This window comes from Opisthocomus hoazin, chromosome 1 (assembly GCF_030867145.1).
Source record: "Opisthocomus hoazin isolate bOpiHoa1 chromosome 1, bOpiHoa1.hap1, whole genome shotgun sequence".
Taxonomy (NCBI): Eukaryota; Metazoa; Chordata; class Aves; order Opisthocomiformes; family Opisthocomidae; genus Opisthocomus; species Opisthocomus hoazin.
The window spans coordinates 155,566,804-155,594,034 of record NC_134414.1 but is presented as its reverse complement, the minus strand read 5'-3'; the positions used below and the strand labels follow the sequence as shown (position 1 = coordinate 155,594,034).

Genomic DNA, 27,231 nt, shown 5'->3' with positions numbered 1-27,231 from the left:
ACGGCGACATCGTAAGGGTATTGCAGCCGCACGCTCACTTTGCCTCAGACACAAATTTGCTCTGGAAACAGAACAGAATACGAAAATCTCCCTGCTCTGAATTCTCACTAGCCTGCCAGGTGTGTCACGAGTACATTCCAGGTCACAGCCAGCCAGGGTCAGTTCTGTGGGAGAAAGAGATGTTCTTATCACACCCATGGCAGTGTACAAAGCTTTGTGCCAAACCGTCCGCCACAGCACACATAGGAAATGGAGATGGCCTTGCAAAAAATGCACTGTGACCAGAGGCTATTCAGCAGCAGTTCCTTTACATTCATGTATTTCGACAACCAAACATCAGTAAAATAGCATGAGAAAAACACAGGAATTTCCGAGAAGGATAATTGTAAAAGAAAAGCCAAATCTTTGCATTTAAGATGTTGAGCTCCTTACAGAAAATCATAATATCAATCTGATAATGGCAATGTTCCTTTCTCATGTTTCAAAATGAGAGAAAGGTGGGCACGAGGCAGGAGCCAACAGTGCAGCTCCGGTTTTAGTCCTTCATGGTCCCAAGCAACTCTCTTCCCCTCCCCTTCATCTGGGTTTTCAGTCTACCTCTGGGGATGTAAACAAGCACACACGGTTTGGTGGGTGGCAGGGATGCTTGATGTCATATTCAGCTTCTATAATTATCAGCCTCTAGCTTTTTCCACTTTTAATGATATGACTTTGGTATTTTGACATGCATCTTTAAAGAAAGAATAGCCAAAACTACACAGGAAAATAAAGTCTTGTCTTAATTCAAAGAGTAGGGATAGTTGTTCAGTGTCTCACTGCACAGGACAGGCTCAAAAATGAGATAGAGGGAGTTAGAACTGCAAAGCAGTCAGCTAAAATCAAACAGGAGGAGAGCTGCACAGATACCAAAGAATATGGTAGAAAACTATGAGGTTTCACAAAGCATCTGAAGTACTTCAAAGTCACAGGAAAGGTTCATTTCTCAGAGGCTGAGCAGAACGCAGTCAAGGGGGAGTTGTAAAATACTGTGTGTGCTATAAGCCACGCTCCCCATCTTAGTTATGGCAAGCAATTCACTAATGCTGAATTTGTAATAACTACCACTTACAAAAACCCCCTCACAAAAAACCAAAAGTTACTTATGCTGCTTTTAGGAGGCTTAAATAAAGCTCTTAAAGCAAATGCAAGAGTTTATTTCACTGTCTCCTCTCCACAAGAGGTTCAAACACTTTAAACTGATTAACAAGTAAACCAAAGATTGACCAGGGGTCTTTGAATGAATTTAAGCAACTAGGCTTCCTCTGAGATTCACCTTCCTTGTTGGGAAGGACAAGAGGTTAAACAACCCATGCTTTTCTTAGGCTGAACAAAGCCACAACATTGTTTGTTACATATTTATAGTCATTTAAACAACAATTAGGATGAAAGTTTCCTCCTACAAAAGTCTTAAAGCTCCAGATACACTGGCTGAAGACTGCTAAACCACTCATCTGACAGAGAAAGAAAAATGTTTTTGCCATCTTCTCCTTAGTGGATGTGATGATGGAATTTGGACGGGTGGGGGGGAAGACAGAAGATAATTCTGTCCATTTCCTGTATCTCTCAACAAAAACGTGGGAAAATCTTCTGGGATCCTTTTCTCAAGGGAGTTGACAACCATGGTTTTTCATGTGACTATAGGTAAGCCCAGAGAACTTGGCTACACCTGGTTAAAAACACTCTTGCACACACCACACACACATATCTGCGATTCAACAACAGTGTAAATTATTTACATACGTCAGGAAGTTAACCCCAGTCTTTCTTCCTTCATTTATCTTCCTGCTTTTAATCCTCTGCAACCATCTCCTTAATTCCCAATAAAACCATAATTTCCCTTGATTCTGTTTCCCCCACCGAAGACGAAAACTACCATGAAATGCTGAGAAGTTTCTTAAATCTGTAATCGAAAAACACGTGTGCAGCAGCACTAGGCAACCTGATCACGTGTTTTCAAGAAACGGTACTTCTAGAGGAGTGCATATTGTCATAAATGTAGATTATGAGAATACAGTTGTTTCTCTGCTGTTTGTCACTACTGTATCCCAGCTCCAGGAGGCTGCATGTACAGGTGTTGATACTCTGGTGTCTCGGGAAGCGTTCTTCTAGAAATACTAGAGTGACCATCTTCCTCCTCCTTTTCCCTCCATTTCTACAGATTTAATCTTTCAATTTATACAGTATCATTAAAAAGGAAAAAAAAAATCAGTGTGGATGTCCCCTCTTTCCCTCTAAATGCAGCATAATAGCAACCTCGCTGATCTCCAGCCTCTGACAGTAAAGCTCGCTGATCCTGCTGCTGCTGTTCACAGCATTAACTGCAGTCTCTCTCTACGGGCCAGCTTCACGTACCTTCTTGTGGTGGGCAGAGATGGAAATTCCCCATCCTTGGTCTGCAGTTCTTCAGATGTGTCAGACACTCCAGAACGCCAAATCCCCTGTTACCTTCAATTTCCCAGGTTAAAATACATCATTACTCACCTTTTTCCCCTCTGTACTATCACCACCAACGTAGGACAGCTTTCGACGGACATAGAAGAGCATATCGTCTTGCCGGGGGGCCCATTTCTCCATAAAATATGTTGAAAACATCCAAGTCCAGAACACAATACGGTCATCTTTGAAACACCCTAAGAGGCATAAAAGAAAGAAGAAATAAGCGTTGTGGAATTAGCACGTCACTTTTGATTCTGCTGAAGAGGACACCTGAAGTCTCTGCTGCACATGGTGCAGCCGACCCCAGCTGCAGCAGAAATACTCTTGTACAGTTCAGAGTAGGTTCCATCAGCGACCAAAGCCACCTTCTGGCAACCACTCTGCCCCCGTACACAACACACACAGGTCAGGGCCCATGAGTACACCCTGGCTATGCCTGGGCCACGGAGGACAGGACCAGCACCCTGAGTGAGAACACATCAAGGAAGCACCCAACGAGTAATTTTAAAGGAATGTTGTGCCAATATATGCTCCAGTTAATGACATGAAGCCATCAGCTGCCAACAGGTTTCTCATTTGCTCTTGGGGAGTAGAGCAAATCCTTGAGAAACTAGCAGCTGATACCTTTCTTAAATCCACACACAGCAACACGAATGTACCCATGCAGGGGCGACTGTAATTCACCCTCTCTCTGACAAGGAGCAAGGCTCTTGCTCAAGGAAACAAGCAGTTTTGAAGTCCTGAAACCCAATTAAACAAGAAAAAAGCTTGGGCAGAATGGGAACAATGGGAAGAGGAAGAAGCATCCAAGTCTTGTTCAAGGATACAGACAAATTACATCAGCGTGGCAGTTGGCCTCTCACCAGGAAAAGGAGCCACAGTAGAGGCGACATCACATTTTGTGAAACCCTTCAAAGTCCTTCACTATAATAAAACAGCAAAAGATGCTCCATCTCTTCTGTGCCATAATGCATGCACACTGTTAAAGACCAAAACTTATACAGACAAGGAGAGAAACCACTGATGTGCCTGGTGACAAGGGAGCTGAATTTCTCCACCGCTCCTCAGTCCTACTGGAGTCTCCTTGATGGACTAATTGCATCCCCTCCCCAAAGACCTACTGAGAGACAGCTGCAGCTGTTAGCCACAGTCTAGCTGTTTTAAAGAGAGAAACACTAAAAAAAAAAAATTATATGGTTGGGAAACAGCAAAAATCTGAAATGGATCATGGATCACAGAATCACAGAACATTTGGGGTTGGAAGGGACCTCTGTGGGTCCCCCAGCCCAAGCCCCTGCCCAAGCAGGGTCACCCACAGCAGGCTGCACAGCACCGCGTCCAGGCGGGGCTGGAATATCTCCAGAGAAGGAGACTCCACAGCCTCCCTGGGCAGCCTGGGCCAGGGCTCCGTCACCCTCAGAGGGAAGAAGTTCTTCCTCGGGTTCAGATGGAACTTCCTGTGCCTCAGTTTGTGCCCATTGCCCCTTGTCCTGTCGCTGGGCACCACTGAAAAGAGTCTGGCCCCGTCCTCCTGACACCCACCCTGCAGATATTTATAGGTTTTTATAAGGTCCTCTCTCAGCCTTCTCTTCTTCAGGCTGAACAAGCCCAGCTCCCTCAGCCTTTCCTCATAGGAGAGATGCTCCAGTCCCCTCCTCATCCTCGCACCCCTCCGCTGGACTCTCTCCAGTAGCTCCTCGTCTTTCCTGAACTGGGGAGCCCAGAACTGGACAGAGTACTCCAGATGGGGCCTCACCAGGGCAGAGTAGAGGGGAAGTGTTCTGTACAAGGCAGTGAGAGAGGCAGGGGAGTGTGTACGTACGCACGCGTAGCTGACAACCCGGCCCCCAGAACACCTATCCTTTACAGGGACCTCTCTCCCGAAACGCCAGGCATTGGCTGCCACACGAGTAAACACGTCATTCCTCAGCCCCGGGCTACCTCTCACGCTGGTGTGTTTCCTTCCCAGCGGGACACTACACATACAAATTAGTTCTGCAGAGAGAAAAATCTTGCATGAGACAGAACAGAGATTTATTTGCAGCAATACCTGGATTAAGCTTTAGAAATTTAGAATTTTCCAGTCAATTGCCAAGAAAGCTCACACACACCGTTACACTGAACACAATTTTTCTTAGACACTGGTGGCTAACTTCAGGGCTTCATAAAGCAATCCATCAACCTTCGAATCCACAAGTGTAACCCCGCACATTTTTCTACTTCATTGTGTGCACAATATTTGCAAGCCAAATCTTTCTTCCAATCTTTAATTAATGTGGTGGGCAGCAGATTAGACTTTCAAATTTTTTATTAGACAAACAAGTGTTTGAAAACAAAATCTTAGGTCTCTCCAATGAAATCCAAAAGCAATATTGAAAACAAAATGAAATTCCACTGATGGATCGTGTACAGAATACCATCCTACTTGATGTTGACTAGTGTATTTGAAAATATGTATATAGTTGAGGATATTTAGAAAAGCCATTAATGAAAAGGCTGAGAGAGAACAGTAAAAGGCCAAGGTAGTGAATTCCCAGTGCGGGTTAATTCCAGGCCACACTGCAATTGCTTTATTTGCATGGCTGCAAAGAAGTCATCGCACTTAAGCTGGCATAAAACATCACGCTCAACCGTGACTAAAATCCCCAATGCACTGAAGTACTACCTAGTTTTTCCAGCAGGGAAAGGGAATTGAGCACTGGAGAGATCAGATCTGGGATGCAGCTCATCGGAGCCCTCTGCACCGCAAACAGCTCTATCTGGGAGCCCACTACATACGAGCAGATTCAAAGTGTTCAGACTCCCAAACCCAGGCTGAGAAAGGACAGGGTTATCGATCAGCATATTCATGGATAGAGAAAAAGAACTATTCAGGTTGAAGGATATACCACTGACACAACAACCAACGGCTCTAAACTATGCACCAACACATATGTAGCCTGGAAATCTGAAGCTGATTCCTAAGCATTCGAGCCATGAGGTTCAGGAGCAGCTCCCTCAGTAGGAACAGTGCAGGCAAAAATCCCGACAGCTGTAAAGACAGAGCTCAGCTTGGTTAAGAAGGCTGCTGTGGTACAGCCAAGGACACCATGACCCAGTCCTGCCTCTATATTTAGGGAAGAGTAGAAAACAGGGCACGCATTCACCGTGATTCATTAATGGTCTCAAAGAAACTTGTTGCATCTCATGGCTTTTTGAGTACCTGAATTGCCATTCTTAATTAAATGAGGAGGGGGGAGGAAAGGTGCAAAGAGGATTGACCTGAATTCATCTGGAGTTCCAGGCTAATCAAAGGAACAGGAAAAAAAAAAGAATCTACATCCTGTAAGAATCATATCTAAAAAAGTTCTAGTGATCAGAAGAACATCACTTTGGTTTTGCTTCATAAATGAGTAGACAAAATAACCCTAGCCAAGCCACTCCTAAGTTTATACAAGAATGCTTTTCTATCATGGGGAAATCTTTTTTCCTTGTAAAGCAAAAATCATCAAGTTATCTAAACCCAGCATTATAAATGAGGGTCCACTTCTAGATTCTGGCAGTACCTGCAAAAATCTGAGCAGCAATCATGTTAGCCCCTTCCACCATCAGATATGTTTTACACAATAAAGCACAGGAGTTCCCGTGCTCTTCTGAACTATCTGTGGGTAGTTACGACGGAGCATTAACACATGCAGGAGAACAGCAGAGCAGAGCAAGGCACCAGGACTGTGTGTGTGCTTTTATCCTTGCTGGGGGACACAGGACAAACTGACTCAACATACTCAACGTTAGTCTGCATGGAAAACCAGGGGACGGCAGTGCTGCGGCAGTGAAACCACTTCAGCACTGCAGGACAACGCTGGGGAGCGGGCAATGAACCAACCTGAAATCCCTTACAGCAGCGTCGGATGGCCACCAATTCCAAACACTACCTACAACACACCAGGGGTAAAACCGTCCTCCGAGCTTCAGGGATACTTGCAGACACTGCTGTAACTCAGACTAGCCTGAGGATGTTCTGACTGTTCTGACTGCAGTGGCTACAGGAATTTTCTTGAAAAAAAGAGCCCAATGACTGCAACACAGCTGCTTTTATTACATTTTAGTAGAAGCAGGAAGGATGGGGAACAGCACACAAAAGAATTATCCTTTAAAATCTACTATTAAACAGCATCAACTTGGAAATGAGACAAGAAAATTTGTCATTGTAATCCAGACTTCTTAAAACTTGAGAGGGCGAAAAATCTATTCCAACGTCACGCCAGGAACTGCCAGATCCAGTCAGTCTGCTCAAGCCTGCCTTCAGCTGTTAGATCACCAAACGCACATTGTACCCTTACAGTGATTTTGGTGGTTTACAACATCTCACTGGAAGCCTTCCAGCTTCACCAAGAAGAAACCTGGAAACTGCTTTTAACGCTGTTTTGGGTAATAGCTTTGAAACTGGCAGGCTAACAACCCAGCAGGCAAAGTTATTCTTTTCAGTCGACAGAACAAAGCACAAAGCCTTAATTTCACAGACTCACATGACAGTTTGGGTTGGAAGAGACCTTTAAAGGTCATCTCGTCCAATCCCCCTGCCATGAGCAGGGACATCTTCAACCAGACCAGGTTGCTCAGAGCCCTGTCCAACCTGGCCTTGAAGGTTTCCAGGCACCGGGCATCTACCACCTCTCTGGGCAACCTGTGCCAGTTCCTCACCACCCTGTAAAAAATTTCATCCTTATATCCAGCCTAAATCCACCCTTTTTCAGTTTAAAACCATTCCCCTTGTCCTATCACTACCCGCCCTTGTAAAATGTTTGTCCCCATCTTTCTCATAAGCCCCCTCCAGGCACTGGCAGCTGCTGTAAGGTCTCCCCACAGCCTTCTCTTCTCCAGGCTGAACAGCCCCAGCTCTCCCAGCCTGTCCTCACAGCAGAGGTGCTCCAGCCCTCGGATCATTTTGGTGGCCCTCCTCTGGACCTGCTCCAACAGGTCCATGCCTTACCTGTGCTGGGGGCTCCAGAGCTGGACGCAGGACTCCCAAGTGGATTCTCACCAAAGCGGAGTAGAGAGGCAGAATCCCCTCCCTCGCCCTGCTGGCCACGCTCCTCTTGATGCAGCCCAGGATACGGTTGGCCTTCTGGGCTGTGAGGGCACATTGTTGGCTCATGTCCAGCTTTTCATCCCCCAGTACCCCCAAGTCCTTGTCCTCAGGGCTGCTCTCAATCCCTTCATCCCCCAGCCTGTATTGATAGCAGGGGTTGCCCCAACTTAGGTGCAGGACCCTGCACTTGGCCTTGCTGCACCTCATGAGGTTCACAGGGGCCCACCTCTCCAGCTTGCCCAGGTCCCTCTGGATGGCATCCCATCCCTCAGGCCTGTCGACCGCACCCCTCGGCTTTGTGCCGTCCCCAGACTTGCTGAGGGTGCACTCGATGCTGCTGGCCCTCTCATTGATGAAGATGTTAAACAGTACTGGTCCCAATATGGACCCCTGAGGGACACGACTTGTCACGATCTCCATCTGGACATTGAGCCACTGATCACTTGGTCACTCTGCCACAGCACCCCGTGGAGGGGCCTCAGCTGCACTGGAGATGCAGTTCTGTCCCCACACCCACCAAAGAAGTGGACAGACAGCCTGCAGCTGTACTGCAGACGACCTGAACTCTCCGCTATTACACCCCACGCTGCTGCTTTCCACCCGGCCCACGGACGGAGATCAAGAGACCAATTTTCACAGCCCAGACGACCATGAGTTGGCAGCAGCTTTCTGTCACGTTGGTCCACTGAACTTTACAGAACAGTCAGAAGATGTGCACGCACATATACACTGTTCAGCTGGAAGGCACTCACACGCCCTTGAGGCTTTGACTTCAGAATTTGGGGAGACCTTTTAAAATGCTAACAGTTTTATTTTTGTCAGAGCAGAATCTGAGCCTTCTGCAACACCAGAATTAGATGATATTTGCCAAGGAATCAAATTCCATCTATAGTTGAGCGCATGTAGCAAGACAGCTTCCAGAAAACACTCCTCCCCTCGCAAATTCTGCTTCTAAATGAATAAAACGGAATTAAGAGTTCAGACTATAAATCTTAATACACTAAAAGTTGATTATATAATTATGAGACCTTTGTCATGAATAAATCCTAATTACAACAATTTACTGTAATGATTCATTTACATGGATTTTACCCTCATTAGAAGCAAGACTTATGCCAGCTGCTATGCAATAAATGTCTTTTTTTTACCTATTAGATTTTTTGTACTGAGCATTCATTTCAGGGAACTGACTCCAGATCCACATAAGTAGTTGTGATATTTTTTTTTTTAATTAATGCTTTCCAAAAACAACAGTAGATAAAGAGAAGTGTAAGCATATTTTCCTTCAAAGAAGCAGAAGAACAGATTTCTCATTTGGTGGATAATCATTTTTTCAGCACGTACCACTCGGAGCTTAGAGGAACAAGAATTTCAGCCAGAAAGGGTTTCTTCCTATGCTTTTATTCCTCTAGCGTGCCACGAGCTACTCAACTGTGAAACATCATAAAACTCATTTCATCCAATTCTGCCACAGTGCTATCATCTGTAAAATGAGCACCCTTACACGTTTAAGGGTTAATTAAATGCTTATGAAGACCTTTACAGCCCCAGCATGGAAAGCTGAGCGATTCACATTATACTTAGGTTTTGTTTTGAGTTTAGCCAAGTATTCTGCAAGGACAATATGAGAAGTGCTTCACACAGATTAAAGCTACCTTTGATATTAAAAAGTTATGACTGCATAAAATCAGAACAGACGCTCCCTATCCAGCGATAGCTGCCAGCTAGCCAGATAATTAGAAATCTAAAGTTCAGTTTTCTTCCCACGTCTACATAAAAGAACACTATTTAATCCCTTCGGTTTGACCTTCTACAAACACAGGACTTCACCAATCTTTCACAAGTTCACTGGTGCCCAGTGGTTCCAGAGCAGGCAACGCAGAGGAAACCAAACAGGAGACTCCCCCCGAGCACATCCTTGTCTCCTAAATACCGGGGCCAGGAAAGCAGCACCTCCACGGGTACGGGCTGCAATGACACAGCACAGGGAGAAGGGTGCTTCTGTAAGCACCCAAGTCCTAAATCTGCCAGAAAAGACAACGTACACTGTCACCCTAAGTTTTTCTGGCAGAACTCTAGCTAGGAAAGGAAGGCATCACGGTCACAGCAGTGACAGGGCCAAGGCAGATGCCACAGATCAAACCTCCTGCTCTGCCACAGACACAACCTTCCTCTCTTCCTGACCCTAAAAAAAAGGTAACTGTTCCCCTACCCCATCATGTGTTGCATGCGCACATCTATTAACATAATATGAAGAGGATAAGCAGAATATAATTAAAGATGAGGGAATAATTTTATAATAAATACAGCACACAATCCTTTACTAACAGACGGTAACTTGCAAAGAGGATGGATGGCAGCTGACTTGGAAGTTGAATGAAGAACAATCTAAACCAAACAGAAATGTTGCTGCTCTTCCTTTTCTTTCTGTGGGTTTTTTAAGAATATATCCTCTATCATACTCTCAAACTTGCACAGATACTAGACTTTTTTAAAGCAATATAATTGATTTAAACCTTAGCTTCACAGCATATCTATAAAGGAGTTGACAAAATTTGAGCTTCAAGCATTGAGTCACCAATGTTAAAAGGCTGAGAAAAACATTAGGCCAATTACCTACAGCTGCTGTGCCATATTTATTCCTTTGCCAATACATGACATCACCTCTCTCATATTTATCACCTTCTCTAAGCATGACTAAATGGCAGGCATCACGACCCCCAGAACCAATACGCAGTTTCAGCAGATACCTTGCATATCTGTTCTCACCAGATAACTGACTCAAAGGCCCCAAATAACACAAGCCACCCGCTGCCGCTTCAGCCAAAGATAAATGTGGTCCTCGGCGGAGAGGGAAAGAGCAACACGTTTCTACATTCAGAATAAAGTCTTCCATGAACGCCTGTGAACATTTCCATGAAATAACAGGTCCAAAACGCTTGAGACTCAGAGAAACTTAACTCATTTTCACATGATAATTTCCACTTCCTAAAACACAGAAATGACTCAGAGCTGACTAAATAGAAGTTGTGCTTAAGCCTTATGCTGTACTAAACAATAGTGGCTAAAGTGTAATTCTGTTTTAAAGATTAGTTTACCCTATCTGGGAACAGCCTGCCTCCTATACCACAGGTCTTTAACTTCGAAACTCTCGAGCCACAGACGCAGCGATGCAGCTTCACGGTCCGTGCTTGTAAAGCACCTGTCAATCACTCCACATGCCTACCCTCTACTCGCAAAGCAACGGAATCACCTCACTTTTGAAAAAAATGAAGGAAAACGCCACAATGTAAAAACTTACGGTTCTGAGGATCAAAGTATAACCTTCAAGTACACTTGACATTCACCGTCGGTGGCCCCCCGCTGCCCCATGCTCCTCCTGACCCCTCAGACTCTGCCCTAACCCTAACACAATCCATTTGCATTCATATAATTAGATACCGACTTCACCTAGATTGTGAAGCTTTCTCTTTTATCCCCAGAGGCTACACAATTCTGGTCAAGGCTGATGCCTCAAGGGACATGAGCTGCAGAGACGGTTTTTGGGAGGTACAGCTTCCCTGCCCCATAACCACACACCTACCCAGCCACTCGCTCCCACTGGATGGGATGTATTTGTGCCACGAACGTTAGGACAGCAGGCTACGGTTTCAATATCGCACAAATTCCAAACATCTAAACAGCAGACTCGCAGTTTGTCTTGGTTACCATGATCTACTACCTTCTTCAACACAGCATGCATGTCTACTGCAACCAGTTTCCTGTCTCCCTGGAAAATGGGAAATGGTTCATTTATATTGCAGCATCATTGTAGGTATCATAAAGATGCTCTTCCTTTCTGCCTAGGAGAGAAAATAAGTCGTTCACCTTAAACTTTCCCAACGTCTCCCAAGCTTGTTAGGCGTGAATCACAGAATCACAGAATAGTAGGGGTTGGCAGGGACCTCTGTGGGTCACCCAGCCCAACCCCCTGCCCAAGCAGGGTCACCCAGAGCAGGCTGCACAGGACCTTGTCCAGGCGGGTCTGGAATATCTCCAGAGAAGGAGACTCCACAGCCTCCCTGGGCAGCCTGTTCCAGGGCTCCGTCACCCTCAGAGGGAAGAAGTTCTTCCTCATGTTCAGACGGAACTTCCTGTGCCTCAGTTTGTGCCCATTGCCTCTTGTCCTGTCACTGGGCACCACTGAAAAGAGCTTGGCCCCATTCTTCCCATCTAAGAATCACCCACGAATAATTGTAATGCCACAAAATGTACTGTTTCAAAATATCCAGTAGAATGGAGATAGACAAGAATCAGACAACGAAATTCACATCTGTCTATCATTTAGTTAAAAGTTCCTTCTTTAGTGAAGGGTCTGCAGAAAACCAAAGAATCACAGAACGGTAGGTGTTGGAAGGAACCCCTGGGGATCACCCAGTCCAACCCCCCGTGCCCAAGCAGGGTCACCCAGAGCAGGGGGCACAGCACCGCGGCCAGGCGGGGCTGGAATATCTCCAGAGAAGGAGACTCCACAGCCTCCCTGGGCAGCCTGGGCCAGGGCTCCGTCACCCTCAGAGGGAAGAAGTTCTTCCTCGGGTTCAGATGGAACTTCCTCTGCTTCAGTTTGTGCCCGTTGCCAGGCACCACTGAAAGAGTCTGGCCCCAGCCTCTTGACACCCACCATTAAGATACTTGGCAAGGCTTTTGGCTAAGAAACGCCTTTTATTGGCTACAACTAATACAAAAGACAGCACAAAAGTGGTTTCACAGTAGGTAAAGAAGGGTTTCTCTAGTCATGTCATAGAAAAAACAGTCATCTCTCTTTTAATTTAAGGTGAAATTAGAAACGCTCAAAAAACAGAGAAAACACATCGAAGCGAGGATAAACAGGCTCTGCAAAAGGCACCTCCTTCGCCCAGGGGGCTGTCTTCACTCCGCAGGGCTTGTCCGGTCTGCGCAGACAGGTCAGCAGCCTCCTCCACCAGCTCGGCCCGACGGCGGGCTGGTCAGCCTCGCTCATCTGCCCACGCTCCTCCACGACACAAGGACACCCACCCAGCAGCTCTGCTGAGGCTGGGAGCTTGGCGGCCAGAGCCTCTCTCCTCTCCCACTCGCGCTCCTCCCGCCAGTCCCTGGTGGGCAGCTGGAACCGGACTTGCTTGCGGCAGCCTCTCCTCTGCCCTTCTCTGCGCAGCATGGCTGTCGAGGTCGCTTGAAGACGCCGCGGTGGTGATGCCACGGGACACGTGGAAGGTGTGGGAGCGCTCCTCCAGCTCCTGGGGTGCGGGCACCGGAGAGCCGTCTCCCTCGCCTGCTCCCACCTCGGCGGTCGCTGCAGGAGTGTGGCAGTGGCCAGCCCAGCGCGGTGACACAAGGGAGCGAAGGTTCCGGGGACGGAAGCCCCGGAAGGCAATGGGCTTCCGTACGTGGACGCGCACGGCAACGGCGGCCGTTGAGCCAAACAAAGTCAGCTTCGAGGCAGGATTGCAAGCAAGTCCAAACTTCTTAATCGCTTTATGGTGGAGACACCTAGAAATGTTATTTTAGAAATAAACGCAAGCCAGCAAAGTTTTAGAAGTAGCAGCCAGCATCCTTTGGACCTTCTACTTTGCCTGCTTTTCTACTTTTTCGTGTTAGGCTCAGAGTCACTCTTTCCCCGTTGCCTTCTAGGAGCAACGAGGCACACTCAGACATGGGACAAGTACTAAAGGCATCGCTCTTCCATAAAGAAATAGTTTCATCTTGTCATAGGATCAATGCCTTGAATTAAATATATATGCATCTGTGTGTGTATATGTATAAAAACAAATGAGTTAGCCTGAAACTGTCGAACAGAAGAAAGTGAAAAATTTCACAGTAATTATTCTGATCCTGGAACGTTTTTATAGCATCCCCAAATCACCTTATGTACACCTTCACATCTCTGTTTCTTTTTTAACTGAAAGGAATAAAGTTCCTTATGAAACACAACACAGAACGAATCTGATGAGTCAGACCCAAAAACATAGCATAACGTAATCTATGCTTGTAATATCAAAGATCTGAGACTATTAAATCAGTTCCCCTTTAGTGATGGCCTACTAACAGCACACATGTCTCTGACTAGAGTTTAGCCACCCTTCTTAGGAAAAACATGGGTCATCCATTCAGACCTTCATTATTTAGGCAGAATTAAACTTTTCATCACAGCCAAGGAAAAAAGGACCTCTCAAGGTCCTTTAAAGGCAGGTAAGTAAACTCACTCTCTATTGAAAATATAGCACTGCTAGATATTCAAGAGCTCCTGTATTTGTCCTCTGAAAAAGCAGAGGAGTAAGTTTCTGGTGAAATCTTTCACAGCTCTTCACAGAATACTATAAATCCAGTTCAAAACACTTCCCTAGCCTTGATGATGTTTCAGCATCTCCAGGCAATTAAATCAAACTGTTCATACTGCAAAGACAGCTCAAGCCTCGCTGGCATTTTAATCCATCTCTCAAGTTCCTACTGATTACATGGAGCCCTGTGAGACAGGACTAAGAACATTCAACCCACTAACTTCTTTTTATCCGAGCTTGCTAGCTAGACATGCAAACCGAGATTGAAGCTAAGACTATCTGTATTATTTCCAGATATGATCAGAAGTAATACCTCTTCCACATCCATTTGGATCAAGGGAAACACCATCCAAGTGTTCAAAGGCTAGGAGCCGCCAATCTTGCACCAAAAGACCCTGCATGTGGCAGCCCCGATGGATTGAGAAAGTGGTAGCACCACCTAATGCAAATTTCCTGAGAATTCAGGCACGGAGGTGGCCTCTGGCAATTACTGAACATAGGGCCTCTCTCCTCCCAGCGGTAGCTTACAAAAAGCTAGGTCACTATTGAGCCACAAAGATTTTCATCACCCTAACACTAACATCAAAGCCAGGGGCAACCTCAGCCCGACTCACTGAGCACATCCTCGTTAAAGGGGAGAGACAGTCTCCAACGATCTGATTTCCATGGAGGGAAACCAGACACAGTACGACAGATTAGGCCAGATTCTGAACATCCAGCACACCACTGTACCTGGAAACACCCCGGAATGCTTCACATTTGGTCCCAGCATGAAGGACTATTGGTTGCCTGCCATGTGGTATGCTTTCTGACAGATCCAGTTCTAAGAAAGAAAATTCTGCAAAGAACATTTTGAAACACCAGATACAGCCTAAACACCAGCACCAGTAGCTGTTTCCTCATTCTGCAGTGGCAGGAAGGACACAGCCCCAAAAGGAATCTCTCTTCATGTCACAACACCCTCTTTGCCTGCAAAACAACACATTCACCTCCAAGGGATTTAACTCTGAGATCCCTAATGAAACATGTTTAAGAAAACCCCAGAGAAGGTAGGTAAAGAGTATTCTTGTTGTAAGGGTTCAACTTCTGCGTAGTACTAGCACACAGTCAGTAGTACAGCACTCGAGACCATACAAACCAAAATGATGAGAACTTCAGTTTTCAAGCCTTTTTTCTAAAATGGGATTGCAGAAAGTCCTACAAATCCTTACACGTAGTGTTCATCCTTCAACGGGGAGAATTCAGGGAGAAAAATGACTTTAGGACTGTTGCTGCAGCTGATTAACTTCAGCCCACAGAACCGCTGTCGAAGCGTACCCAGCTTACCACAGCTCCTCTACTGGAGCTACACAATGCTATATCTGGTGTTTCCGTATCCTGGCCGTATTTTATTTCCTGCACCACAAAAAGTAATTAATACATTATTCGAGATCACACACACAAAAAAAGAGCAACCTCGATTCTCTGACGTTCACCTTGTTTAGCCCAAGGGGCTGCACACGGACCAGAAGCAGCCTGGCTCCCACTCTTTCACGTCCCAGCTGGCAGAAAGCAGCTTCACCGCGTGCTGGGCTCCCGAGGCCACGCGGTGACTTTGTGCAGACTTTCTGCTTACACCTCATGCTAATGCCTTCAACGTCAGTGAGCCACTACCCTGATCCCACTTGCAAGGATAAGTAAATGCAACAATCATTACTAAATATTTAATTGCAGGGTTTTGTTTTTCCCAACGTGTAGCCAGAACGTAAGACACGGTGTATTTCTACTGTGGAAAAGTTTGCATCCTCTGAGCTTTTTCGATTGATCAGCATCCTGAACACAGACTATGAGAGGCAAGGCCAACATGCTTCATCCTTCAAGAAATCAAGTTTTTCATTTCTTTGGAAAGAATCCAACCATATATACTGTTCAATCCTTAGAAGATCCATCCTGAACTGCAAACATTAGCTGTATGTTAATCCTAAAACAGACCTCCCACCCATCTTCGAGTTCGAAACAGAACCTGGACTTCAAAATGGATTTGCAACTAGGAACTTTACTAAATATTTAGAGAGTATACTGCTAGAACAACAAAACCAAACAATAAAGTTATCGACTAGAACTACATTATTGCATACATAAGAGATGGGTGTTTTTAAATACTCTGACTATTCCCATTGTCAGGCTTACAGATTTGTAATTCAGCCCTGAGGGACTCACTTTCAAAGAGCTGGGCGACAACTTCGGCTAGCATCCAAAAATTCACAGCAGCATATCTCGTTTTAAAAAACTGAATTGCTTACTTAATTGGGGCAACAATGTTCTGAAGGGCATTTGGGGGCTTTTTTGTTGCTTTTTAAAAAAATCTTGTCTCCTTACTTCAGCATCTCCAGTCGCCTCTTACAATTTGACCATGTATACTCTTGTGCATACAGGACACGAAAATCCCATAAAGCTTCACCTCCATAAAAAAGACAGAATAAACTCATAACCCAACAGCTCAAAAAATGTGTAAACGCTGTAATAAAAAAAAAACATTGTATTATTGATTTGGCATGACGTCTGTCCAGCTCCTGGCAGCAGCTAACCTTCATAGCCAAATTACAGATCCCGTGAAACACTGGTGTGTAATGCAAAGCCTGACAGGCCATTAGCGACAACAGCATGAACAAGGGTCTAATAAACAACATATATAATATTATATATATATTATATAATATATATATAATTATAATTATATAATATATATATAATATTATATATATATATATTATATATATAATAAACAACCTATAGCAGGCTGCACAGGACCTTGTCCAGGTGGGGCTGGAATATCTCCAGAGAAGGAGACTCCACAGCCTCCCTGGGCAGCCTGGGCCAGGGCTCTGTCACCCTCAGAGGGAAGAAGTTCTTCCTCATCTTCAGCTGGAACTTCCTGTGCCTCAGTTTGTGCCCATTGCCCCTTGTCCTGTCGCTGGGCACCACTGAAAAGAGTCTGGCCCCATCCTCCTGACCCCCACCCTGCAGATATTTAGAGGCATTTCTGAGGTCCCCTCTCAGCCTTTTCTCCAGGCTGAACAAGCCCAGCTCCCTCAGCCTCTCTTCGTAGGGGAGATGTTCCAGTCCCCTCCTCATCCTCGTAGCCCTCCACTGGGCTCTCTCCAGTAGCTCCTCATCTTTCTTGAACTGGGGAGCCCAGAACTGGACACAGTGCTCCAGATGAGGCCTCACCAGGGCAGTGTAGAGGGGAAGGAGAACCTCCCTCGTCCTGCTGGCCACACTCTTCTTGATGCACCCCAGGATTCTCCACGACTTGATCCTACAATGATATTCCTAAATATCCCATGCTTGACTGCAGAAGTGGCAGGATAGGATCCTAGGGCACAAGATCTCAATACTCCTTCTGATAACGGTAATATTAAGAATGAAGAGAAAATAAAAGCTCATTATTTACCTCTGTCTGTAATCCTACACAATCCTATCGCAACGTCTCCAAGTCCCAGTGTGAGATTCTCTCACTTGTCCCGCTCTCCGTCCCCACCACCGCGGCACACAAACACGCCGCCGCAAAACCACAGCCGCTCTCCTGCTCCGTGACACCGACAGCAAGCAACCAGGCACAGCACCCAGCACAGCCCTGCCGGGAAGGACCTTTCCAGCAGTCATCTCCAACTACTTTGTTCTCACTGATGTGTTACAGCAAGAGACATTACCTTAAAAATTGGTGCTGTGGTTTTGAAATGACCCACTCCAGCCCTGGCACAAGCAACCAAACTAACCCTCCCTCGGACCTGCCCGCATCCGATGTCCTTGGAGTACAAACAGGACTCCTCATACGAGTATCCTCTGCTGAGGTCCACCCCAGAGCAGCACCACACGCTCGTCTCTCCCACCCTCTGGTCCCCAGCACAGCCAGCCGTGCTCCCAGCCCCTGGGCCTCGCTGGGACAGAAAGCAAGATGGACCCCTCGTAAGCTCATCCCTCAGCCCGTCGGGCTGGCACACCGGGCTGCTGGACAGGCAGAATCCTGCTCCCACTCCACGACCAAACCTGTGGGATCTCATAACTGGCGCCAGATGTGGTTCCTCCTGCACCCGTGGTTTCTCCTACGCCACCCTATGCAAGCAGTCGTTTACACGTCAAACATCTACGTGCATGCTTGGATTTCAGAAATTTCTCCCAGTTAGTTTTCTATGCCAGGCAAAAAAGAAGCAGCTTTAAAATCATCTTCTACCTAAAAAAAAAAAAAAAAAAAAACCCACCCCAAAAAATAAACAAAAAAACAACCAATCAACCAAAACCAAACCATTTTCACACTGGAATTTCTTTGCTATTTGCTCATCTTTCTCCAACACAAATCTGAGGTTCAATACCTACAGTGATCTGGTTAAATCATTTTGACCTCAAAATACCTACTTTAACTCTGATTTAAATAATATGTTCCAATCTCACTTCGCATTTGTACTGTCTAGAACTTTTCCTGGAAAGAAATAGATTCTTCCTGGCTAGAACAATGTGATTTTATTTTTTTAACTCATTAGGAAGCTACTCTACAAACATTTTTTGGTTTACTATTTATAAATTACTTTATTATCTTTTTTTCCCCTCAGTATTTGACTATTCTTATTATATTGAACATTTCATACTCATCAGCTGTAAAACATTTTATAAACAGGACAAAAGAACTTGTACAAATGTTAAGGCACAAGTACTAAAAACAGTCTTTTAAACTCAAACACTTCTAAATGTGTTGAATGCAAAGAAAGTAATTTTATCAATGTATTTGTATATTAAACTAACTCATTACAGGGGACATTACATGCAGTTAGTGAAACTGGTTGCATATGTCCCTCAAGTTTGGATAAGGACAGATGCGATTGCCACACCTTCTTGTTTGTTATTCACAGATCAAAAGAAAGCAAAGCTCCCTCGCTGTGGTGGTTTCTCACCTGTGACTGGACATGCCACTGAACTAACTCCAGGAAGAACCATGAATGAAGAACATGTTTTGTTTCTGCACGAAAGCTACTCCTGTCAAACCAGTTCTGCACTGCAGCAAACTCTCAGCAGACATTTCCACCTACTCAGCAGTTACACTTTCTTCAAAGTTTCAGAAGCAAATATATCCTTCTTGAAGATTCTAATTTAATTAAGAGTCATTACACTATGGTAGAGTTAAGGCCTGAATCTAGTACTTTAAATTCATTCTTTTATTCTTCATTTTAACTTCTTTTGCTTTCCAAAAATTTCCTCCACCGTTCTTCATCCGTCTACCCATGTTTCCCCATTTGGATATTTTCACCACATTCACGTGCCCAAGCACTTGCTATATTCCACTTCACCTCTCCTTCTCCCAGGAAGGCCAGGGATTTATTTCCAGGATTTATTCATCAAGATGATTTGGCACATGAATCATCCCAGTGTCTTTACTCTCACGACAAGCCCCGAGGTGCACTGCTGCACAAGCGATCCTCAGACACTGAGGATGAACGTTCCTCCTTCTGCTGTCCCTGTGCCAAGTAAGCTCTCTACTCTCCTCTCATCAGCAGTCATCAAATTCAAGAACACCTTCTCTACCACCAAGAAACCAAACAGAATCAACACTTCATTACTGATAAGACTACCGGGCCTTCTGCAGGGTCCGGCCTCTCCACCAGCACCTGTGACCACCACCACCACCACCACTACAGACCCCAAGTGCCCGGTGGCAGCAGTTTTCAGTGAGAAATGTTCTAACAAATGGCACTTCAGAGCAAGCTCTGTGTGCAACACTAGTGTAATACTCTGCACAACTGGATGATACTAACATCCAGCCGAGATTTCTTCTCCGACAGACATCATCCTTCACCCTAAGCAGCTTGGTAAGGAGTGAGCATGAGTCACTACAGCAAATCTGACATTGAGTTTCAAAATATTTTCCATGTTACACATATAGGACAAGACAGAAAATTCCATGCAAGGGGATTTACACTTTTGCACCATACTTGTCCAAATGCTTACGTGATATTCCTGAAATAAAGCAATTCCTCTCACCAAAACCCACCGTCAGCAAAAATAGCAATTTCCTCCTTAGGCTGGGGAGTAGGGGCTCAATTAACAGCAACACACAAAAGGAGAGAGGCTGCCCAAATTACGACCCAGTAAGTCCCATTTTACTGTCGAGGAGTTAACAGCACTCAGGGAAAACCCAGAATTTAACATGGTCAAAGTCTTTGCCAGATGATTTCAAGAGAACTCAGAAAAAACTTCACACCAGGTTTGACCTAGTGACATTTGGCCATTACAAAAAGAACCACAGCTAATGTAAAACCAGCCGTGGGTATGCTCCTCCTGCAGCCCAGCAGGTGACTGCGTGCCACAGGTTGGATCACGTGGACTGTTCTGAGTAACAGCACCCAGGCACAAAGAGAAGGCAAAACCGGTGTCAGCCACGTGAACCCACACGGGACTGTGACCTATAAATTCATCTATAAATTCTACTTAGTACCACTCCAAAAGCTCAGCGTTTTTCCTAAGAGAAGCATTTAAAATATCTACTTCCCTAATAATAAATCACAGCACAGGAAAAAGAGCACTCATTCCCCAGGCGTGACAATGTTACAGACCAGGTAACGTGCAGCCCACGATGAAATGAAGATCTCAGAAAATCCTTCAATATACAAAAGTGGCAACTTACAGCACAGAAAGCTTCTCTGTTTCCGACGCTTTAAGGAAGCTTCCCAACATGTTCGTCTCAAACTTTTAAGTAACATTATCTATAGATTTAAAAATACTGGTCAGATGCTAAGACAATTTAAATGTCCCTACGGCAACCCAAGTTTGCAATCTCTAATTTTGGGAGGGGTCTCACTTTGTGACCCTGCAGTGTTTGAGAGTTCTTGAGCCAGCACCGTGCCCTGGCTGCCACAAAGGCCAGTGGCATCCTGGGGTGCATCAAGAAGAGTGTGGCCAGCAGGACGAGGGAGGTTCTCCTTCCCCTCTACTCAGCCCTGGTGAGGCCCCATCTGCAGTGCTGTGTCCAGTTCTGGGCTCCCCACTTCAAGGAAGATGAGGAGCTGCTGGAGAGAGTCCAGTGGAGGGCTACGAGGATGAGGAGGGGACTGGAGCATCTCTCCTACGAGGAGAGGCTGAGGGAGCTGGGCTTGTTCAGCCTGAAGAAGAGAAGGCTGAGAGGGGACCTTAGAAATGCCTCTAAATATCTGCAGGGTGGGGGTCAGGAGGACGGGGCCAGACTCTTTCCAGTGGTGCCCAGCGACAGGACAAGGGGCAATGGGCACAAACTGAAGCAGAGGAAGCTCCAGCTGAACATGAGGAAGAACTTCTTCCCTCTGAGGGTGACGGAGCACTGGCCCAGGCTACCCAGGGAGGCTGTGGAGTCTCCTTCTCTGGAGATATTCCAGACCCGCCTGGACGCGGTGCTGTGCAGCCTGCTCTGGGTGACCCTGCTTGGGCAGGGGGTTGGACTGGGTGACCCACAGAGGTCCCTGCCAACCTCGAACATTCTGTAATTCTGTGAAAATCTGCATCGATCAAGGCGTAAATAAGCCAGAGAGCCAGCAAGTTGAAGAAAACTTCCACGATTTGGAAGCATTAACCGGCCACCAAAAGCCACAACGCTCTGCCCTTGCTAGAGCACGGCAAGCGGCGCGGAGCCCCTCACTCAGCACAGGGAGGCGGCTGGCTCGGAAGAAGAAGAAGAAGAACAAAACGGACAGGGATGGTTTGCGAGCCATGCGGCCGCAGCTCTGACGGGAGCAACACAAAGCCTGCCCTGTTCGCACCCCGCACCGCACGGCGCTCGGTTCGCACCCGCACCACCCCGCAGCGCGGTGCCTCCCACCCGCTCTCCTCCGAGGGCCCCTCAGACCACAGCGCAGGCGGTCGCTCCCCCGGGGGCTCCGGCAGGAGAGCGGGCCCACCGCCGGCGCACCGCAGCTCTGCAGGCCGCCCGCCGCCCCCCCTCCCGCCCCGCGCCGCGGGGAGGCCCCGGCCGCCCACTCACCGAGGCCGCTGATCTCCTGGCGGAGGCCGGCGCGGCTCCGCTCCTCCGCTATCGCCCGCAGCATCTGCTGCAGGGAGCGGTCCAGCTCGCCGTTGGCCTCCTCGTCCCTCGGCCCGGCGCGGCCGCCGCTCCGAGCAGAGGCCATGCTGCCGCCGCCGCTGCCGCCGCCGGCGATGATCTCATGTCAGGCCGCCCCGCGGGAGGCGGCCGCGGCGCCGGGCGCTGCCCGCCCGCACGGCTCTCCCGGCAGCGGCGACGAGGGACCCTCACGGGCCGCTCCCTCCCGGTCGGCACGGGGCGCTCCCTCCCGGGCTCCCCCCTCAGAAAGTTTCGCCGCCAGCCCCACCCCCCCCCCCCACCTCCCCGGCCGCCGCTCCCACAGGCGCCACCCGGCCGCGCTCCGCTGCTTCCTGCTACGGCGGCCCCAGGGGCGTGGCCGGGCGGCGGCGGGGGCGTGGCCGGGCGGTGGCGGGGGCGTGGCCGGGCGGCGGCGGGGGCGGGGCCAAGCGCCGGCGGGGGCGGGCGCCGGCGGGGGCGGGGCCGGGCGCCGGCGGGGGCGGGGCCTTCGCCGCGGCGGGCGGCTCGCCGTGCCCCAGCCGGGCGGTGCCGGCGGTAGCTGAGTGTAAACCCGGAGTAGTTACGCGGGGGCTTGCGCGACGGAGAGGTGCTGGGGAGCTGGCTGCGTGCCGCGCAAGGGCAGCTTCGGCTGTGGGGGGGTTGGGAAGGGAAAGCTTCCTCTGGAAGCGGTAAAGCCAGTCAGAGGAAACGGGTTGGTCTGCTGAGGGCGTCGGAAAGAGCCCTCGCACCCGGGATAAACCCCGGCGCTGTCTCCCAGGCTCCCACCCACCAGTGTGGCTTTTCACGTGCTACGCTGGTGAGAAAGACCTTCTCCTGCAGGAAGAACCAAGCATGGCCAAGTAGAAAGCGCCAAGTAGAAAGTGTTTGAGGTGGTCGGTAACCCCGTGAGACCAAGCTTCACAGAATCACAGCATGGTCGGGGTTGGAAGGGACCTCTGTGGGTCACCCAGCCCAACCCCCTGCCCAAGCAGGGTCACCCAGAGCAGGCTGCACAGCACCGCGGCCAGGCGGGTCTGGAATATCTCCAGAGAAGGAGACTCCACAGCCTCCCTGGGCAGCCTAGGCCAGTGCTCTGTCACCCTCAGAGGGAAGAAGTTCTTCCTTGGGTTCAGCTGGAGCTTCCTCTGCTTCAGTTTGTGCCCATTGCCCCTTGTCCTGTCACTGGGCACCACTGGAAAGAGTCTGGCCCCGTCCTCCTGACCCCCACTCTGCAGATATTTAGGGGTATTTCTAAGGTCCCCTCTCAGCCTTCTCTTCTTCAGGCTGAACAAGCCCAGCTCCCTCAGCCTCTCCTCGCAGGAGAGATGCTCCAGTCCCCTCCTCATGATCGTAGCCCTCCGCTGGACTCTCTCCAGTAGCTCCACCGGTCACTCGTCACCACTACTCTCACCTCACGTTGGGCGCCATTGGTGGAGAACCACAAGCCAGTCCCCGGCGGGCGCAGGGCGGAGACCTTCGCTGCCCCAACTTCCCCAGCTTTATAGCCTGGTCCTGGTGCTCGTGCCCCCAGCCCCCCGCTGATAGGGCGAAGCCCCGCCATCACCCGCCTCCGCTTCACGCTGATTGGTTCGCCCTGTCCTTCCTGGGCCTCCTCCTATTGGCCACCGCAGCCTCCTCCTGTGAGGGCGCAGGGCCGTCCCACCCAGGCCGCGTAATGGCGGCGAGCGGCCCCACCCGAGGCCTCCGCGATCACCCGCGGGCTGGGCGCTCGGTTTCACCTCAGCCCCGAGGCTTCGCCGAGGAGCGTCGGTGCTTGGTCCTGCTGCAGCTCTGCCCGGCTGTGGGTGCTGCCGGTCCGGGCCCCGGCCTGCGGCCTGGCTGCTCGGCCGGGCCCCGGCCTGCGGCCTGGCTGCTCGGCCGGGCCCCGGCCTGCGGCCTGGCTGCTCGGCCGGGCCCCGGCCTGCGGCCGAGCAGCCCTGCCTCGTTGCCGCAGAGGTACCTGTTGCTTCAGGTTCTGGTTTGCCTTGCACAGGCTCCATAGTGCTGAGCTGCGGCCCCTCAAAGTGGGCATCCCCCCCCCGGCCTCCCAGCGAGCTGCCGGCCTGTGCCGTGCCCTGGCGACAGGTCCCTGTGCTTTCTTGTGTAGCTATGCCTGAGGTAAAATATCTGTATTGGTCAGCAAGATGGGCAGGCGATGTGTCCAGTGATAGAGCAGATACATCTTTGTGTGCTCTATACAGCAGAAACCTAAAATATATGCAAACTCAAGTTTGTGGTAAATAACCAGCTGACTTGATGTTGTGAAGTACATCTGGAATTAGTCAATAATACTCAAGCTTTGCTGTGCTTACACAGAAGCAAGTCATTTATGTAAGGTTGTATTTTCCTTACTGTGTTTACTTTAGTGATAGTCTGCAGTGCATGTTAAGAAAACCACGTGCTGTGTGAATACCTAACGATGAAAATGAGTTCACATGTTAGCAGATACGGGCTTATTTAATGCGTTTGAATGTATTTCTAATGGAGTCGTCCTATGCTATATATGCCTTACAATACTAACCCTGTCAAAATCTAGAAACGCAGGGGCAAAATCAAGTTTGAGAATGAGTAACGGTTGTATGAATGCAACTAGCAATGATGGATGTTGTATTTTTAGAAACAGCTAACCAAAAGTGTAATTGAAAAGCTTAGAATTTTTGTGAGAGACCAGTGTTTTTATTTTACTGGTTTTAATTTTATGTTGATTATACTATACTGTGCAGTTATGTTAGCATTTCAGTATTAATTTTGGTGAACGTTAGTTAATATTTTAAATAACAGCCATGAGAAGAAAGAAGCTATGAGCAGAGAGCAGAAGAAATCATACTCTCCAGAAGATCTGCATTTATAGGCTGGGTTGCTCTAATAAATGGCACAAGCAGCAGCTCTAGAGAAAGAACTTGGTATGGTGGGTTTGCTTTGGATTCGTAGTTACTTAAGCAAACATTAAGCAAACATTCAGAGTGGGTCAACCACATTCAAGACATTTCGGGTAATTTTGAACACTTCTACGACAAAGGCTTTCTCTGCAGATCACTTGACTGAACTCTGCTCAGACCCTCTTTCGCTGAATCTACTCAGAATATTTCTTCGCCTTTGCGAAATATTCTCATGCTCATATAAATATATATAATACAATACATGAATTAGGGCAATCAAGTTTCAAATTAGAGAAATTCTTTCCTGCTTAGAAAAAGCATTTTTATTGTCAGGAAGATCTTGGGTGAAATTTGGCCTTACTGACTCAGGTTTGTGAAAGGAAGATGTCAGTGAGGTCAGGACTTAATACTGTGATTTTTAAACTCATTCGGCACTCTTTCTCTGTGCCTCTGTAGAATATAGATAGTAAATGTCTCTTACAAAGGCATCAAGTCATTTATGTACACAAGGAGCTCAGTCTCTGATTTTGTAATGGAGAAGTTGTGTTCAAGGTGCAAAGCAAAACAAGGAAGCTGAGGTCTCAAGGTACTATCAATGCTTAAAGGAAAGTGTGTGAAATGTGCCTTTTCCTCTGAAGAGTCAAAATGTAATGATCTTTATTTTGGTCAGAGGTAGGGGGAAGGAAACATCTGAAAACAGGAATTTTATTCTGAAGCTGGGTCTTTTTAGGATACATTGGTGATTTTGACTATCTTATTCATGATGGCGTTACGCATTTTTCTCCACGCTAGCTCAAGGTTTGATGTTATGGTATTAAGCCCACTCAGTTGTCTCCATGAGATCTTCCTTTTTCACCAGTGCTATTGATTCATCAGTGGTGAACTGAGAAAATGCAATTAGCTAGGGTAGTTATAGCCTTAAGCTGTGAAAATGGTCTCAATTTTTTAGTGGTCTCAATTTTTTAGTGGCTTATAAAGTATTTTTTAGTGTCCATAGTAACTGTTACTTCTGAGAACTGTTAGCCATACTCCTTTCAATAAATGTTTTTATAAATCATGGGATCTGCTATTCTTGCAGAAAATTATAGAAATTATATACCTGTATGTATTTCTTAATGTGGTACCTAATCTAGTGAGTTCACAACAATAATTTATGATCACTTCAAATCAGCCTAACTCTTGTTCATCCATTTCAATTACAAACAATTGCATCCTAAGCTTCGGACTGTCTGGACAGTCACACGTTGTACTTTGAGTGTATTGTACTGTAAGTTTTAGGTACAACAACACCTGGAGTTAATAGCGAAAGCAAATAACTAAGCTAATTATCAGAGATGAGATGCCGTGCTTTCCCACAGCCGTGACTGTTGTGAGACTGAGCAGTTTTTGTCCATATCTGCCCCTAGTGCTGAGGAGTGGGGCTGATGTCAGGCTGGAGCAGTCAGAACAGGAGGAGATGGTTTGTCCCCAGCAGAGTCTAAGGCCATGCATGGCTGCTGGGTTTTCCCCAGCACAGCACTCCTTCGTGGAGTGGTTTTTTTCCTCAGCCAAATAGTTTAGACTTTAAAAAGTGCTCCCCAGATCAGCTTAAAAGGTAGAGCCATCTGCTAGATTTGGGGAACTCATTATGTGCTTATCTCAGGCAGAAGGCTATGGTATTTATTTTTTCATGATGCGGTGTAAATAAAAACGGGCAGTTAAGGAGCTTCAGGAAGCCTCTTTCTACTGAAAAAATGCTTCTCAGCATATTTACCATAAATAAGCTGAAGTGCATAAATTTGAATTTCAGTCCTAATTACTTGTAGAGCATTAAGTGATTACTTGATGTCATGAATTCAGGCAGAAACTTCACTCTTGAAACATGACTTGGATTCCTAAGGCCAAAAGCAACAGTGTATTGCGGACGTCTCTTCCTCTTTCACGGGTGTCTTTTTCAGTCCACCCAAAGTGTGGTTGTCAGCTTCTCTCCTGGAAAATCCTTTGAGAAGTGTGGCATGTCAGGAGTGCCAAGGGGTGCTGCTGTGGCTGCTTTGAGTTGAAGACTTTACTGTGCATGCCAGCTCTTACGTCTTGCCCTAGCTGCTTGCAGGGACTGCAGAAGTTTTATGAATGTCAGACACCAAATGCACAGAAGTATTTCCTGTGTCCGACTAGCTCTTTGTGGAAACATTAAGGGAGAAAAGCAATCTCCTGTCAGGAAGAGCTAATGTCTCCAAGTGCAAGCATTAAGTCCCTGCAGAACGGTGGTTTCGCATGCTGTATCTGCTTGCCAAACTCACTCAAGTAAATGGAAAGACTCGGTGGGTAATTAGCTAGTGCTTCGCTGTCTGTTCATGGATGCCTGGCTGTATATTAGCTCTGACAAATGCTTTCATTCAACAGTGTAATTGAGAACTGCCAGAGTTTCTGTTAATGAGCTGGTTTGATGTCATGCTTTATTGTGGTGGCTTGCTTGCACCTTTGCAGATAAGC

General features: G+C 47.4%; 1 protein-coding gene across 3 annotated transcripts in view; it reads right to left on the bottom strand.

Annotated features, from left to right (window-relative positions):
* Positions 1–22,044, bottom strand: part of KIAA0930 (KIAA0930 ortholog) — a 50,360-nt gene extending 28,316 nt beyond the window's left edge. For all 3 annotated transcript variants that reach the window (XM_075442749.1, XM_075442768.1, XM_075442759.1), the window contains exons 1-2: positions 21,824–22,044; positions 2,521–2,669 (exon numbers count right to left, since the gene is read on the bottom strand). In XM_075442749.1, coding sequence (XP_075298864.1) covers positions 2,521–2,669; positions 21,824–21,968 — 294 coding nt within the window. In that variant the 5' untranslated portion in view covers positions 21,969–22,044. The remainder of the gene's footprint in view (positions 1–2,520; positions 2,670–21,823) is intronic.
* Positions 22,045–27,231: the final 5,187 nt, after the last annotated feature.